Consider the following 18,998-nt stretch of genomic DNA (forward strand, 5'->3'; position numbering starts at 1 on the left):
ATCAGTTTTTGGAAATTATCCTTCACCAGATCAGAATAATGGTAGTTTACATTAGTCTTCCCATCAAACTCTCAATGATGAAGAATCTGATAGCACCTCTATTGCATCACTGTTTGGAATAGGGCCACCTCGGCCTCTAACTGATTCCTCACGAGTTGAAACAGGGGCACGCAAAGAGAATCATGGATATGTTAGTGAGTAACTTCCATGGCACAGCGATGAGGCATCTCACTCTAGGATGTTGCTTACCCCATGACCTTCATCTCCACACATGTTGGTTGGTGGTCTCCACGGTCTTCATCTCTGCACACGCTGGTTGGTGGTAGCCCATGGCCTGCATCATAATTAATGTTGCTTAAACAACCTTCACCGTTAGCCGGATAGCTAACATGTTTGCCCCTCCTCTCTCCCTCCATGGGCTCCCTGCAGCAACAGTATTCAAATGTCATGGATGGTGAAATCATGGCAGACCACTCATGTGGTCTCAGTAAAATAAAACAAAGTCGTCTCCTCTCTACACCTTTGACTGATAAAATAGAGCCATCTCATATTGAATTGGTATCTCCTAGTCATTGTGTTGAAAAAAAACTCAAGCATGTGGTGTTGATAATCACCAATGCAGGTCTACTAGAGAGTTGATTTCCCCCAAAATTTATAGATTATGAGATGTTATTCTATGAAGAAGCTTGGCCACTTTGTTAGTCTCTGATGAAACAAAGCCTACAACTTATAAAGAATCTTGTAAAATTGCAAATTGTGATAAATGGCAAGCTGCAATGTGCGAAGAAATGGACGCATTATTGTGAAATCAGACATGGGATTTGGTGTCACTTCCGCCTAACAGAAAGGAATTATGTAATAAGTGGGTGCATAAATTGAAGGGTGAAGTTGGTGGTCGGAAATGGTTTCAAGCAAGACTAGTTGTCAATGGGTACACTCAATAGCAAGACCTTGATTTTAAAGAATTTTTTTCACTAGTAGTCAAAATGACTACCATTCGAGCCATTTGGGGATTGGTTGCAGCTTGGGATCTTGAGCTTGAACAATTAGATGTGAAGACGACATTTCTCCATGTCGACCTTAATGAGAAATTATTTAAGTATTAGCTAGAAGGATTTATCAAAAAGGGTTAGGAACATCTCTATTGCAGATTCAAATGGAGTTTGTATGGGCTTAAGAAAGCCCCAAGACAGTGGTATCTCAAATTTGATAAGTGTATGATTGATCACAAGTTTACTCACTGTGAGTTTGATCCTTGTATCTATTTTAAAAAGCTTCCCAATGGCGAATTTTTTATACTTCTCCTTTATGTGGATGATATGCTAGTGGCTGACACAAGCATGAAAATTGTTTGTGAGCTTAAAAATCACTTAGCTAATGAATTTGCCATGAAAGATTTAGGGGCGGCGAAGAAAATCCTTGGGATGACCATTTTTCGAGATAGAAAAAAGAGAGAACTCAAACTATCTCAAGAAGACTACATTAAAAATTTATTGGACAGATTTGGTATGGAAGATGCTAAGTCTATATGCATCCCCTTAGCCACTCATTTTCAGTTGTCAACTCAATTGTGTCCAAAAACACAAGAAGATAAGGAGTTTATGGACAATATTCCATGCAAATCTGTAGTTGGGAGTCTTATGTATGCTATGATATCTACTCGTCTGGATATTGCTCATGTTGTGGGAGTGGTGAGCATATTTATGGCTAATCCGGACAAACCACATTGGGAGGTGGTCAAGTATATTTTACGATATCTCAAGGGTAGTTCAGATTTTTGTTTATGTTTTGGGAAGGGAAAGGCACACTTGCAAGGGTTAACTGGTTCTAATTTTTCTGGGGATTTAGACAAACAAAACTCTACTTCAAGTTATGCTTTCACATTTGTTGGGGCAGTCATTAGTTGGGCCTCAAAATTACAACATACAGTTGCTCAATCAACTGCAGAGGCTGAATGCATAGCTCCTTCTAAGGGAGCCAAGGAGATGGTATGGTTGCAACTCTTGTTCAACGAATTGGGTTTGAAGCAATTAGATTTTGCCTTGTTTTGTGATAATAACAGTGCCATCTTTATGACTAAGCATTAGACATCTCAGCCTCGATCAAAACATGTTGATGTACGTAGTCATTATGTTCATTACATGGTCGAAGAGGGCAAGTTTCTTGTAGACAAAATTCACACCATGGAGAACCCAGTTGATGTGCTCACCAAAGTTGTTAAATGGGAGAAGTTCGATTTATGCTGAGCTTCTCTTAGCCTTTCCAATATATGATAGCACGACTGAGTGGAGGAATCTACTTGTGAAGCAGTTCCTTAGCCTTCTAGTGGGAGATTGTTGGAAATGAAGTCCAACGGACTCCTTCCTTTTTTCCACCAAATCCTTTGGCCTTTCATCTTCTACTGCAAAGCTCTTTAAGAGCTGATTGAATACCATTTTAGTTGTGTATTCTGAAGCTGCTTGCAGCTATTTATGTAGAAACAAAAGTGGTCATCAATATAATTGATTCCCCTGCTTTAAGTGTGGATGTAGGCAATCTGCCGAACCACGATAAATTGTGTGTTTCTTTTTGTCCCTGTCTATGAATTCATTGTTTAATTTTGGTTCTTCTAATTCGCATTAGATCCTAACACTTGTTTGTGGTGCATGAGAACAACACCTATCCCAAAGCATCAATTTCAATGAAAAAATGTTTTAAGAAATTTAGCATAGTAAAAATTAGAGTGATCAACACAACTTATTTAAGTAGGTCAATTTGCACTTCTATAATCAGACTCAAAGTGGTGCACATTGACTAATTTTCACTCATGATATAAAATATATGAATTATATAATATTTCTTTGTTGTATAGGTTTGTATGGAGGGTACATATCGAATGACACAATTTTATGATGACACCCTTGCAAGGTCCATACTTTGCAAACCCCTTTTTCATATATTTTGATCTTTGAATATCAACTTACATGCACATTTGTGAACACTGCATTCTTTGAGACACGTGATCATTTCTATTTACATGCACCTCAAGGTGGGTGAAAAATATGAATGCTAAATAAGAAAAACCTATATCATTTTCCATTTTTTCTATGTTCATTTTGAGGAAATTTCTTTACAAAATGTACATATCAACAAATGGTACACAATCTTATGCAAAGTTGGGCTTATTTTTCTATATTTAGCCTATCCCTTTAAGACATGTATTCCCACATTCTTAACACCTAGCTTGTCCTTTTATGTGCACACTTTAAGACATTCAAGAATACTTGGTGGGTATGTGCACCAAGTTATGGTACCAAAAGGGGGTCTGAAGATGCCACTTTTTTTTCTGAAATCAGCAAAGTTTGAACTTCAATGAAAAATTGAAGATAGTTACACTCTAAATTTAAAGATTCAACAACAACAAGAGTCAAAGTTCTTCGAGTCTACTTTCTAAAATACTAATTTGTTTTGAAATTGGTGGAGACTAAGGGCTTCAAAAAGGGGGGCCACAAAAAGTGGTCCTATTTTTATGCAAAAAACATAACATAGCGTTTGTTGTGGCCCCCCTAAAATGTTAACTTTTTTTTTTGAATTTTTAAAATCGCTTTAGTGAGAAATTAGCTAACATCTTTTAGTTTATGCCAAGTTTTTCAGCTAATTTTTTAATGAGTACATGATTTTTTACTAATTTTTGAAATGGACACAACCTGAAAAACAGATATTTGAGCGTGCTACCCCCTAAAGTCATTGATAACTAATCAAAAATCAATTTTTTTTTTTCAAGATTGTGTAGAATGGAACCTAGTTTCTAAAAATATAATTTTCTTCAAAATCTTATGAACATGTAAAAAACTATACCCAAAATAGTACATGTTGGTTTTCGACCAAAAATGGACACACTAAAAAAATAAATTTTAGATGAAAGCCTTAATGAAATCAAAATGCGAAAAAGTTACATACTTGGATAGCTAAGAGAGAGATTGAGGTTTTTATGGCATTTTTTTAAGTTTCATTGAAACACGTGCAAACCTAATGGAGAGCACGGCCAAAAATATGTGTAATTTCTTTTAATTTTTTGATAAAAACACGTCTTAGGTTTGAAATGGTTGTCCGACCCTTTGGGTTGGGTTTCCAATCCAAACCATTTGACAAGCACCCTATTTGGCACTCGCCAAATGCAAAATTTTGAATTTTCACATTTGGTGTGTGCCAAATTTGACGCTCACCAAATGCGAAAAGTTAATTTTTTGCATTTGGCAAGCACCAAATGTTCTCCATTGTCCAATGTGAAGATTTTGTGAGTGTGTAGATTTTCCAATCTGGGCATAAGTTATATCCACCCTCAAAGGAGAATATATACATGAAATATGACATTTAAGTATAAGTCATAAGAAAGAAAAAAGACATATTGAAATGTGACTTATATTTTATGTTATATTTTATGTATATATTGGTAGGATGTTTGAGAGTGGTTTCATCTCTATAGGACTTATAATGTAGATTCTAGTTTTAAGAGGATCATATAAAATTTCAGACAGTCAAATTTTAGTAATCAACATGCTCCTATTACGATTCTTCAGCTATGTATCTCACTCTCTTTATCGTCCCTAAACCCTAGACCTATCTCTATCCCTCTATTGTCTCTCTCACTTCTCTGTCCCCTCTCTAGGTAAACCCAACTTCTCTACCTTTCATTCCTTCCTTAACATCATATCTATCTTTGATTCCCTCCCTCTCTCTTCTTCTCTCTCATTCTCTTATTATTTCACTCCCCTCCCTCTCCATTCTATTGGTCACTACCTATCCCTTCTATCTTCTCTCTCCCCATATCTAGGTCTCTTCCTCCCTCCCTATTCGCCTCACTACCTCTCCCTCCCTATATTGTTACCCACCTCTCTCTCCCCCTCTAGGTATCTCACCTATTTAATTGTCCACCCTCTAGTTCTCTCCCCCCATCTCCATATTTCTCTCCCTCTCCCTTACCCCTATCCATTTATGAACTCTCTCCCTCTATTCTCTCTCTCCAAACCTATCTATCTTCTCATTCCTTAGGTCTATGAGTCCCTCCATGTATACCTCTCCATCCATCCCCTCTTAGTCATCTCTTTTCTCTTCAATCTATTCCCTCTCTCCATTGTCTAGGTTGTCACCTCTCCATCCTACTCTCTCTACCTCCCTCTCTCAAATTTCTAGGTTTCTCCCTCATTCCCTCTCCACATCTATACTTATCCATTAATGTCTCATTAGGAACCTATCTTTAAGCCCCTCTATCTATCTCTCCTCTATATCTCCCATCTAGTTATTTAACCTCTCTCTCATGTTCTACATATATCATTTCTCTACATATCCCCTCTCTAGTTCTCTCTCTTCCTCTCCACCTCTCTCTTACCATCACCCCTTACCCATCTCCCTTTATAAAGTCTCTCCTTCTCTTATCTCTCTCATCACCTCTTTATCTACCAAAAAATATAGACCTATTACTCCCCCTTTTTTCTTTGCATTTCTTCTCTCTCCCCTCTCTAGGTCTCTCCTATATTCTCTCCCTCTCTCTCTCACCTTCCCTCCTTATCTCCATATCTATCCTTCCCTCCCTCCATCTCTCTTCTCTTCTTATTGTTTCCCTACACTCTCTATGTGTTCTCTTAATGAATACCTCTCCCTCCTAACCTCTCTTTCCATACCTATTTTTCTCCTTCCCTCCATCTTTACATATCTACATATCCCTCTTTTATTCTCTCTCTCCCTTACCGATCTACTCTTTCCTCTCTAGGTCTCTCAGCCACTCCCTACCCACCTCTCCCTTTGTTCGTAGATCTCTCTTTCTCTTTATTCTTCCCTCTCCCATCTATTTCTCCCTTTCCTATACAGGATTTAGATAATAGGTTGTAGGATATAAGGTTTATGGTATGGGGTAAAAGATTGATGAAACATTGTTTAGGGTAGATAGGGTTGAGGGTAGTGGTCGTATTGATACCCAGGGAACATTATGACCCCTTAGGACACCATATGACCCCTAACAACACCATATCATTTCCTAAGGGGTCATATGGTGTCATATGGTATTCTATGACCCCTTAGGACACCATACGACACCATATAGTATCCTAAGGGGAAATATGGTCTTGTATGACCCCTTAGGACATCATATGACCCCTAATGACACCATATGGTGTCCTAAAGGGATAATTGGTATTTATGACCCCTTAGAACACCATATGGCACCTAACAACACCATATGGTGTCCAAAAGGATCAAATAGTTTCCTAAGGGGAAATATGGTCTTGTATCACCCCTTAGGACACCATATGACCCCTAATGACACCATATTATGTCCTAAGGGGTCATATGGTATTTTATGACCCCTTAGAACACCATATGACCCCTAACAACACCATATGGTGTCCAAAGGGGTTATATGGTTTCCTAAGGGGTCATATAATGTCCTAAGGGGTCATATGGTGTTATATGACCCCTTAGGATACCATATGACCCTAGACAACACCATATGACCCCTAATGACACCATATGGTGTCCTAAGGGGTCATATGGTGTCGTTAGAGATTATATGGTGTCCTATGGGGTCATATGGTGTTCTATAACCCCTTAGGACACCATATGATCCCTAACAATACTAAATGGTGTCCTAAGGGGTCAAATGGTGTCCTAAGGGGTCATATGATGTTTTATGATTCCTTAAGACACCATATGACCCCTAACATCACCATATGGTATTCTAAGGGGTCATATGATTTCCTAAAGGGTCATATGGTGTCCTAAGGGGTCATATGGTGTTATATGACCTCTTAGAACACCATATGACCCCATACAACACCATATCATCCTTAACAACACCATATGGTGTTCTATGACCCCTTGGGACACCATATGAGCCCTCGGGATACCATATGACCTCTAAAAACACCATATGGTGTCCTAAGAGATCATATTGTGTTCTATGTCCCCTTTAGACACCATATGACCCCATATAAAATCATATGAACCCTCACAACACCATATGGTGTCCTAAGGGGTCATATGGTGTCCTAAGGGGTCATATAGTGTCCTAAGGGGTCATAGAACACTATATGACTCCTTAGGACACCATATGACCCCTAACAACATTAGATGACCCCTTAGGATACCATATGGTATCATTAGGGGTAATATGATGTCCTAAGGGGTCATAGAACACCATATGACCCCTAACAACACCATATGACCCCTTAGGACACCATATAACATCCTTAGGGGTCAAATGGTGTCCTAAGGGGTTAGATGGTGTCTTAAGGGGTCATAGAACACCATATAACCTCTTAGGACATCATATGATCCCTTAGGACACCATATGACCCCTAACGACACCATATGGTGTCATTAGGGGTCATATGGTGTCCTAATGGGTCATAGAATACCATATGACCCCTTAGGACACCATGTGACCCTTAACGACACCATATAGTGTCATTAGGGGTCATATGGTATCCTAATGCGTCATATAATACCATATGACCCCTTAGGACACCATATGACCCCCAACGACACCATATGACATGTGCTAAGGGGTCATATAGTTTCTTAAGGGGTCATAGAACACCATATGACTCCTAAGGACACCATATGACGCCTTAGGACACCATATGGTGTTGTTAGGGGTCATAGAGCACCATATGACCCCTTAGGACACAATATGACCCCTAACAATACCATATGACCCCTAATGACACCATATGACCCCTTAGCACACCATATGGTGGTCATAGGGGTCATATTGTGTCCTAAGGGGTCATTGAACTCTATATGAACCCTTATGACACCATATGACCCCTTAGGACACTATATGACCCCCAATGACACCATATGTTGTGGTTAGGAGTCATATGGTGTCCTAAGGGGTCATGTGGTATCCTAATGGGTCATAGAATACTATATGACCCCTTGGGACACCATATGACCCCTAACGACACCATATCGTGTCCTAAGGGGTCATATGGTGTTCTATGATCCCTTAGGACACCATATGACCCATTTTAACATCTTAGTACATGACATGACTACTTGTGACACCATATGACTCCTCAGATGCAATATGGTGTTGTTAGGGATCATATTATGTTCTAAGGGGTCATATGGTGTCGATAGAGATCATATGGTCTCCTAAGGGGTCATATTGTATTCTATGACATATTAGGACAACATATGACCCCTTAGGACACTATATGACCCCTAACAACACCATATGATCCCTTAGGACACTATGTGATCCCTAATAACACCATATGGTGTCATAAGGGGTCACATGGTGTCCTAAGGGGTCATATGGTGTCGTTAGGGATCATATGGTGTCCTAAGGTGTCATATGGTATTCTATGACCTATTAGGATGCCATATGACCTATTAGGATGCCATATGACCCCTTAGGACACCATATGACCCCTAATGACACCATATGGTGTCTTTAGGGATCATATGGTGTCATAAGGGGTCATATAGTGTCATAAAGGGTCATATGGTGTTGTTAGGGGTCATATGGTGTTGTTAAGGGTCATATGGTGTCCTAAGGGGTCATATAATGTTGTTAGGAGTCATATGGTGTTCTATGATCCCTTAGGATACCATATGGTTTCGTGAGGGGTCATATGGTGTTGTATGGGGTCATATAGTGTCCTAAGGGGACATAGAGCACCATATGACCCCTAAGGACACCATATGGTGTTTTTAGGAGTCATATGGTGTCTTGAGGGCTCATATGGTGTCCCAAGGGATCATAGAACACCATATGACCCCTTAGGACACTATATGTTGTCATTAGTGGTTATATGGTGTCATTAGGGGTCATATGGTGTCCTAAGGGGTCATAGAACACCATATGACCCCTTAGGACACTATATGGTGTCATTAGGGATTATACGATGTTGTATGTGGTCATATGGTCTCCTAAGGGGTCATAGAACACCATATGACCACTTAGGACACCACATGACCCCTTAGAAAATCATATGACCCTTTAGGACACCATATGATGATGTTAGGGGTCATATGGTGTCCTATGGGGTCATAGAACACCATATGACCCCTTAGGAAACCATATGACATGTTTTAAGGGGTCATATGGTGTCTTAAGGGGTCATAGGACACCATATGACCCCTAAGGATACCATATGACACTTTAGGACACCATATGGTGTCGTTAGGGGTCATATGGTGTCCTAAGTGGTCATAGAACACCATATGATCCCTTAGGACACAATATGACCCCTAACAACACCATATGACCCCTAATGACACCATATGAACCCTGAGGACACCATATGGTAGTCTTATGGGTCATATGGTGTCCTAAGGTGTCATAGAACAACATATGACCCCTCAGGACACCAAATAACCCCTAATGACAATGTCGTTAGGGGTCATATGGTGTCTTAAGGGGTTATATGGCATCCTAATGGGTCATAGAATGCCACATGACTGCTTAGGACAGTAGATGGCCCCTAACAACACCATATGACCCCTTAGGACACCATATGTCCCTAATGACACCATATGGTGTCCTAAGGTGTCATATGGTGTCCTAAGGGGTTATATAGTGTTCTATGACCCCCTAGGACACCATATGACCCCTTTTAATGTCTTAGTCCACAACATGACCACTTGTGACACCATATGACCCCTCAAGACATAATATGGTCTTGTTAGGGGTCATATGGTGTCCTAAGGGGTCATATGGTGTCGTGAGGGATCATATGATGTCCTAAGGGGTCATATGGTATTCTATGACCTATTAGGGCACCATATGACCCCTTAGGACACCATATGATGCCTAATGATTCCATATGATTTCTTAGGACACCATATGACTCCTAATGACCCCATATGAAGTTGTTAGGGGTCATATGGTGTTTTAAGGGGTCATATGGTGTCATAAGGGGTCATAGAACATCATATGACACCTTAGGACACTATATGGTGTCGTTAGGGGTCATATGGTGTCATTAGGGGGTTCATATAGTGTCCTAAGGGGTCATATGATGTCCTTAGGGGTCATAAAACACCAAATGATCCCTTAGGACATCATATGGCCCCTTAGGACACCATATGATACCTTAGGACACCATATGACCCCTTAGGACACCACATGGTGTCGTTAGGGCTCATATGGTGTTCTAAGAGATCATATGGTATCCTAAGGGGTCATGGAACACCATATGACTCCTTAGTACACCATATGACCCCTTAGGACACCATATAACCCATAACGACACCATATCACCCCTTAGGACACCATATGACTTGTAACAATACCATTTGTTGTCTTAAGAGGTCATATGGTGTCGTAAGATAGATAGTAATGGTTTCCTAAGGGGTCATATGGCCCACTATGCTCCTGCACATACCTAGATGGGTTATATAGAGATATAAGATACCTAGAGGGGGAAAGAGGCATGAGAGACCTAGATAGGGTGAGAGAGAGAGAGAGGGTTGAGATAAATGGAGGGGGATAGAGAGAGGTTGGTAATGAGATATGGATAGAGATGTAGAGAGGTGGAGAGGGAATGAGGGAGAAACCTAAAGAGGGGTAGAGAGGGTGTGATGGAAATCTGATGATGTAGACGATAAAGAGAGAATAAGAATTAGCAGGGAAGGGAGAGAGAGATTGAGATAATGAGGGAGAAGGAGAGGGGAAGAAAATAGTGGAGATGCCTATAAATGGGAGGGAGGGATAAGAAGAGAGATGAAAGAATAAAGAGAAAGAAGAGTATGAGGGGATTGAGCGAGAGGTAGACATGGAGGGAATACAAGACCTAGGGAGGGAGAATATAGTAAGGTGTGGGGAAAGAGAGAAGAGGAGGAGAGAGTTAAAAAATAAATAGGGGTAAAGGGGGAGGGAGATAGAGGGGAAGATAGAGGGAGAGAACTAGAGAGGGGACAAATAGATAGGTGAGAGAACTATATTGGGAAAGAGAGATGAGAGACCTAGATGAAAAAAGAGAGGAATGAGATAGATAGATGGGGGATAGAGAGGTGAGTAATGAGACATGATGTAGAGGTAGATAGGTGGAGAAGAAGGAAGTGATTAACCTAGAGAGGTGAAAGAGAGTTGATGACCTAGAATGTAGAGAGAGAGATAGATTAAAAGAGGAAGAGAGAATAGAAAAGTGGGGGAGTGAGATATATATGGGGGTATGTATGGATGGGGAGGTAGAGAGGGATAGGGGAAGAAATGAAGGGAGAGACCTAGAAAGGGGAGGGAGGGAGAAGAGAAGAGATAGAAGAACAAAGAGAGGAGTAAGAGGGGATGGATGGAGGGAGTGAGAGACCTATCGAAGGAGGAGATAAAGTGGTTAGGGGAGGAAGAGAAAAGGAGGGAGTTCATAAAGGGATAGGGTTAAGGAGGAGGGAGAGAGAGGTAGAGAGGGACAAAGAGATAGATGGGAGACCTAGATGGCTAGAGAGGAGTGAGATAGATAGAGGGGGATAAATAGAGGTGGGTAATGCGACCTATATGCAGAGGTAGATAGGTGGAGAGGAAGGGAGGGAGAAACCTAGAGAGGGGAGAGAGGGCGGGATGGAGAGGTAATGACCTAGATAATGAAGATAGAGAATAAGAGAGGAAGAGAGAAGATGAGAGAGTGGGAGAAGGAGATAGAGAGGGAGAGAGGAAGAAAGGAAGGTAGAGACCTGGAGAGGGGAGGGAGGCAAAATAGAACAGATAGAAGAACAAAGAGATGAGTAAGAGGAGATGGATAGAGAGGTAGACATCGAGGGAGTGAGAGACCTATAGAATGAGGAGAAAGATAAGTTTGGAGAAAGAGAGAAAGAAGAGAGGGAGAGAGTTCATAAATAGATAGAGGTAAGGAGAAGGGAGAGAAAGGTGGAGAAGGAGGGAGAGAACTAGAGGGTGGAAAATTAGATAAGTGATAAACTTGGAGGGGGAGAGAAAGGTGGAAAACAATATAGGGAGGGAGAGGTAGTGGGGTGAATAGGGAGGGAGGGACAACCCTAGATATGGGGAGAGAGAGGATAAAAGGGATAGGTAGTGACCAAGAGAAAGGAGTGGGAGGGGAGAGAAACAATAAGAGAGTGAGAGAGAAGAGAGAGGGAGAGAGTAAAGGATAGAGAAGTGAGAGAGACAAGAGAGGGAGAGAGATAGGTCTAGAGTTTGGGGAAGATAAAGAGAGTAAGATACATAGATAAAAAATGCTAATAGGAGCATGCTGATTACTAAAATTTGACTGTCTAAAATTTTATATGATCCTCTAAAAACTAGAATCTACATTATAATTCCTATAGAGCTAACTTAAATGTTATATTTCATGTATATATTCTCCTTCGGGGGTGGATATAACTTGTGCCCAAATTGGAAAATCTACACACTCACAAAAACTTCACATTGGACAATGCAGAACATTTGGTGCTCGCCAAATGCAAAATTTTGAAGTCAATTTTTTGCATTTGGCGAGCGCCAAATGTGAAAATTCAAAATTTTGCATTTGGCAAGCGCCTTATTTGGGGCTCGCCAAATGGTTTGCTTGGGAGAATACCAACCCTTTGGGTTGGATTTTCCTTGGGCATTCAACCTGCAAGTTTGGATGACCTTTTCATGCCAATGATCCATTTTTATGAAAAGATAAAAAAGTGACACCTTTTTGGTACCACAACTTGGTGCACTTACCCTGTCATTTATTATATCTACTTCCTTTCATTGTCATGGTCATAGGGTCAACCACAAAATTTTAGATATGATCCCTTCCTTTTGTGAATTACAAAAGCAATTTCATCCAAGTAGCCCCTTAATTTTTTTTCTAAGATCTATCTAAACATCTTTTTCGTACTATTTGATATTATCTTCTAATCTCTAAAGGAATTTAGTTGCATTTATTTATCATTTTCATACATCAAAGCATCGTCTCTCATTTTATAACATAAAAGAGTAAATAATCATAAAATATTTACTAAAAGATAAATAAATGTGCATATATCATCTTAGGGATTTTTCTTCTTATTTTCAATATTTATATGCACTTATGAGTGTTGATGTGAAAGAACTTCTTTCCTTGAAAAAAAAAAAAATGAAACCCATGTAAGATATTTCTAAATATTTTTATCCCTCTAATTGTTAAGAATGGTGAAGCAAGCATAGACTTCTAATATAAACAATGAACAAAGTCATAACTTAGTAAACAAAGATAAGGCAAATAATAGAGCAAAGTCATACACTATGTACAAATAAATTTTAAGAATGAAGATAAGTCTATAGTAATGAATTTGATTGAATCAATCAGAATCAACTCTACATTACATTGAAGATAAATAAAGAATCAAATACATCCATCTGATAGAAAACTTATATTTTAAAAATAAAGAAAAAAAAATTCCAAAATTTTCATTAACTAAACACTCTTATCCATTTCACTACTTTTTTTCAAATTAAAAATATACTTGATCGATTTACATAAATTTACTATAGAAATCCATATTTTCTATTTCAAATAATTGCTTTACCCTTATACTCCTTTATAATAATTATAAAGGCTTAATGGTTATTTAGTGATATGCATTAGTCAAATTAAATAATTACTGAGTAAAAAATTTCAAACCTTCCTTCCTAATGTGTGAATGTGGTAACCTAATCTGTTAGTCTTTTCTTTTAACGTACCCTTTGTCTTTGTTTTAAGAGTCGATTGCAAGAAACAAGATAACAAACACAACATGCAGTGAAAACGATACCTTTCAATAACTCATTCACAAATTAACGAAGGGGTAGATCGCTTGTACGTTTGCCGCAGCTGATTATCTCGATTAAAAGCAATGCCGCCACAGAGACGATCGCTACCATCGACTGTGCGAAAACTGTGCCTGCGGTAGTGTTGCCTTCAGTAATAGCTAGAAAACAAAACTGATTGACAGGTAGGTTGATGGTCAAATTTAGGCTTCTACTGTAGCTTATATTATTTCTTTTTTTTTTTTTTTTAATAATTTTCTTGCTTTCTAAGGTTGTTGTCAGATAAAGGCGGCTAGTTAAAATTTCTCGTCCATATTTGTTGAAAAAATGGAAGAGCGGTAGTGTTGCCTTCAGTAATAGCTAGAAAACAAAACTGGTTGACAGGGAGGTTGATGGTCAAATTTAGGCTTCTATTGTAGCTTATATTATTTCCTCTTTTTTTTTTTTAATATTTTTCTTGCTTTCTAAGGTTGTTGTCAGATAAAGATGGCTAGTTAAAATTTCTCATCCATATTTGTTGAAAAAATGGAAGAGCCAAACGATTTTTTTGAAATTTTGAATGAATTTTTGAATATTTTTTTCACTAGATTAGTATAGGAAGTGTTAGGGGAAGAACACCAATAGATAACATAGTTTCAATAACCGTCACCTTATTGTCATGGTGACCCTCCAATAGCCGTCATAGTGAAAACACCATTAATAAATTTGTTTTGTACCAATAACCGATCATTTTTTGTAATTTTTTGTTCATAATTGGTCCATTTGTGCACCACTATTGGAACCTTTGTGCACCACTATTGGAACATTTGTCAACAAGTACTAGCGATTTTGAGTTGGTGGTTACTGTAACATCTTTAGTTAGGTATCAGACGTCACTTTGAAATGTGTACTTTTTGACCTTTGTACGCATAACTAATTCCACGACATGCATCGTTACTACCCAGAAGCCAGATCAATAGCTATAAGCAGTTAAGTCACATACGAAGATAAATTAAAAAATATATCAAAATCTGATGTACAGTTTAGGATTTGTGGGTGCGTGAAGTTAGCTATGAAGACTACTGGTGCTCTTCCCCTATCACATATCTTGTTTTCTATATTTTTTTGTTGTGTAAGAATTGTTTATTCTTGGTGTAGCAAGTATTATCACATATAATTGAAAGGTAACTTCATCTTTCTTTAAACTTTTAAATGATTTCACTACAATTTCTTTTGTAAAGGTTTGAAAACAAAAATGGAATAGTTTGTATTTGAATGTTGTATTTGTTAATGCAAAAAAGATGAAATAGTTGCCACCTCAAGGCAACGTTAACCTTTGTCCATTCATATCTAAATGTGGACAAACATTTCAATGGATTTTATTAGACTTCAAAAATCTACATGAAAAGTGGTCTTTCCAATAGTAGTAGATTGTCTCTCAAAATGTGCTCATTTTTGTGTTTGATCCCATTTTCGTTAAAAATACACATCATACATTGTTTCTTACTTTTATAGGTCCATTTGAAGACAATATACCAAGGGACACACTAATGTGATCACATCCTTTATAGGTTCATATTTTATAGGGCCTTCTTTCATAGACTTTGATTTTTGAATATTTACTTCACGTGCATTTAAGTGAACATTACATGCACCTTAAGTGGGGGAAAATGTAATGGTTAAGTAAGCAATACAAAATATTTCCAATTTAATTTTGTGCTCATTTTGGAAAAATCTCTTAGTGCATGTACATATAAACAAATGGTGTAATCTTGTACGAATTTGAGCTCATTTTTTGAACCGTATCCTATCCAAACCATAGACATGTATTCCCATATATTTAGCACTTACCTTATACACCTCGTTGCTTTCTTAAAATTAGAGCGTCTATCTAAATTATCAATTACCCTTCAATATTCATTGATCCAAATGAATTATATTTGTTTATTTACATTTAATTAAATTGACCTAAATTAACCTTAAGAAACCATATTTTGTATTTGAAAGAATAGATTTATCCTCCTATTTCTTTACAATAATTATATTTTATTTTATATACTTTGCTCAATATGATATGCATGAGATAAAACTTTCTAAACTACCTTCCTAATATCTAGAATCTAGATGTGGCAACGGACCCTTTTGTCTTTTTCTTTTAACCTTACTTTGTCCTCTTATTAAGAGTCCCTATAATGATGAGAATCAAGATGCCAAAAACGACATACATTGAAAACGAAAAGGAAAACTATTTAATAACTCATTGAGATAATAACAATTCCTTGATAATCATAATCAGGTCAAATCCTTCCCCAAATCAAAAGCGGTAAACCATTTGTATGTTTCTCTCATCCGAGAGCTTTCATTAAAACCAGTGCCGTCATAGAAGCGATCGCTACCATCGACGGTGCAAAAACTGTGCCTGCGTTAGTGTTGGCTCCTGTAGCAGCTGAAAAACAAAGAAACCCCCCCCCAAAAAAAATCTAAGTAATTTGCTCAGTAATCATAACGCATTCTGGAAGTAAATAGAGAGAAAATTTGCAGAAATCTTACGCGGTGGAGCGTTGCCGGGATTCGATATGGGGCCTGAAGCTACCACAGTAGGGGCAGGAGCTGTAGCTGGTGAAAGAAACCCCGAAACAGCGATATTTTAGAACCAGAGCTTTATTTTCAATCTTCTATTTATATTTTAGAACTAGAGCTTTATTATCAAAATCTTCCTTTTATCAGATTAGCTCTGTGACAGCATTTTTCATCTCTCTTCATTGTTTTATGCTTGATTTATTTTCCATTTGAATTTCTTACCATTTTTTATTTTGCCAGATTTGATGCTCTGTTTATCTCTTCACTGTTCTATAAGTTTCTTTATCTCGTTTATTTATTTATCATTTTAATAGAATTTATTATTAAATTTCTTAATATGTTTTTTTCAATATTTTCATCTATTTGTTGACTATAAATCACTGTAGTTTTTACCCTGCCTCCTTTGATTTCCAGGTTACTCTGTTTTTTTCTCATTTTTAACTCTTTTATTATTTCTCTTTCATTGTAATATGAGCTTTAATTTGATGGTCATATAATAGTATGTAAGCTTTTTATCATGAAATATAATTTAAAAAATTATGTAATTTTTTAAAAATTTAGTGGAATATTAGAATACAAATTGACATTGTTTTCTTTATTTGTATGGTCGTATTTTTCTTGTTACTGTTATCACATAAAGGGGGCTTGTTAAAATTTCTTGTTGCAAATTGGTGAGAAAATTAATCAGTAAAATAAGTTTTTCTAAATGTGTGGTTTATTTTTAAATTGAGAATTTTAAGAATAAATAAAAATTAGAATTTAAGAAAATGTTTTGTAAGGTGTCATATATACATAAAAGTAGACAAAGTAATTGTTAGTTGCAAGCTATCAAGTTTGTGAAAACAAAAATAAGAACTTAAATCTCTTCTATCAAATTTAACTTTCCTTTTTTCTTTTTTCTTTGTTTTCTATGTTATTATTTTAGGAGGAATTCTAGGTTCAACTCTAGGCTCTAGATTGTCGCTCTTAGAACTTTTCTTCTCTTTTATATTTTCGCAGTATTATATTTATTCATAGGAGAATCTATAACTCATGGAACTCAACTTTAGACTCTATATTATTGTCCCTATAAACCCTACCCATTGTCAATAAAAACATGGAGTAAGATAATTGTTGCCCCCAAAAGAATCATTTTGAAGTTTTTGAGTTCTTATTGGTTGTTGCCTACTAGCCCCTAGAAAATCAAATTATAGTCATCTAGTGACAAGCACTCACCTCCCTGTCTTTAATACTTTAGAATATATATTGTTTAAAAATGTTATATCATGATGGTGTGAATATGGTATTTTACCTAAGTAGTTCACTACAAGATCTTATTCACATGCTTAACTTAACATCTATCTTAAGGAATCTTTTTTTCATAAGGTCTTATATTATCTTTAGAAATTTAATTGTAATTTCCTAGGCCATATAAATATCTCTTAACTTGTCTCATAACATAGGATTAAGACATATGTCACAATCTTGTCTAATCCTCTCTCAATCTTATCTTTATAAGCAAGGCATACATCTCACATATTCAATCAATCATTCAATCATCCATAAAATCAAACAAGTTATTCTTGTCATTTTCTCACTAGTACAAAGTTATTTGTGTTTTGCATGTGATCCTAAAATATGAATGAGTTGACAATGAATTCCTTCATACCATAGATCTGATATACATTTAATTCTAATCCTTCTTCATTTTTTGAGGCTAATAAAATCTCTCATTTTCAATGATATTATCTTTCCTAAATTTTAAACTCATTTTATAACAAAAATCCTTAAATACAACGATCAAATTTAAATTCTACCTACCCTTATTCTTTTCGTTACACATCATTATTGAAGTAAAAACAATTTACATTTCATAATTCATTAGAAAAAAAAAAAGTGAATTTAAATCTATTCACTTTTTTATAACTAAATGATATTGTCTTCCCTAAATTTTTATCATATTTTACCATAAAAATCTCTAAACACAATCAACCAAACTCTGTTCTTTTAAGCCTAAACCTGATAATAAATCTGAAAATCAATCTCAAACAGATTAAAAAAGAACACAATTTTCAGGTACAAATTTCTCAGAAAACAACCATGAAAACCTAATCCATATAAATTTGGTGCAATTACCTTTGTTACAGTCGCTGACAGGTGGAGTGACGACGTTGCAAGCGGTGGGAAGGGCTAAAGCCTTGGTCATATTGATCGGAAACCCCGAATTGCCAGTTAAAACAAGGCACAGACAGCTGGCATTGGTACTCACAACCTTAGCCAAGGCGCTGCAACAAGCTGCAGACGGCTCTTTATCATTGCCTCCAACGTAGCTAACACACGGAAGCAACGTACCAATCTCCGTTTGACAGTCTGTCTGTGCAGCCACGTCAGCAGCGCCAATCAGAGCCACGAGGACCACGAAACCCATTATTGCCTTCACTTCCGCCATTAATGCCATCGCACTAAATACTAACGAGAAGACTAAAAGGAAGGAAAAAAACTACAGAAGAAATAAATGCTTTGCAAACCAGAATGCAGTGTTTTGATAAAAAAAGGGGATTTTAAAGGCCCGAAATTAATCCGTACTTTTATCTTTTGTAATGGGAACAACTGGAAAACATGGAAATTTTTATTTAATTATTGTAGGCGATATTTTTTCTCATAACGTGTTCCTTAGGTCTTACAAATATAATTCCAAGTCGCGATGAAGAAAAATTTGAGAGGAAAATTTAAATTATGGAATAAAAATTATTAGTCCTAG

The 18,998-nt window shown here is 37.2% G+C and overlaps 1 protein-coding gene across 1 annotated transcript; it reads right to left on the bottom strand.

Moving 5' to 3' along the window:
• Window positions 1-15,904: 15,904 nt before the first annotated feature.
• Window positions 15,905-18,779, bottom strand: LOC131061217 (non-specific lipid transfer protein GPI-anchored 19). Its single transcript, XM_057994752.2, has 3 exons — window positions 18,374-18,779; window positions 16,229-16,294; window positions 15,905-16,124 (listed from the first exon to the last, which is right to left on the bottom strand). The coding sequence occupies exons 1-3, from the start codon at window positions 18,693-18,695 to the stop codon at window positions 16,024-16,026; spliced, it is 489 nt and encodes a 162-aa protein (XP_057850735.1). The 5' UTR covers window positions 18,696-18,779; the 3' UTR covers window positions 15,905-16,023.
• Between the last annotated feature and the right edge of the window lie 219 nt (window positions 18,780-18,998).

The sequence above is a fragment of the Cryptomeria japonica genome, chromosome 7 (genome assembly GCF_030272615.1).
Source record: "Cryptomeria japonica chromosome 7, Sugi_1.0, whole genome shotgun sequence".
Lineage (NCBI taxonomy): Eukaryota > Viridiplantae > Streptophyta > Pinopsida > Cupressales > Cupressaceae > Cryptomeria > Cryptomeria japonica.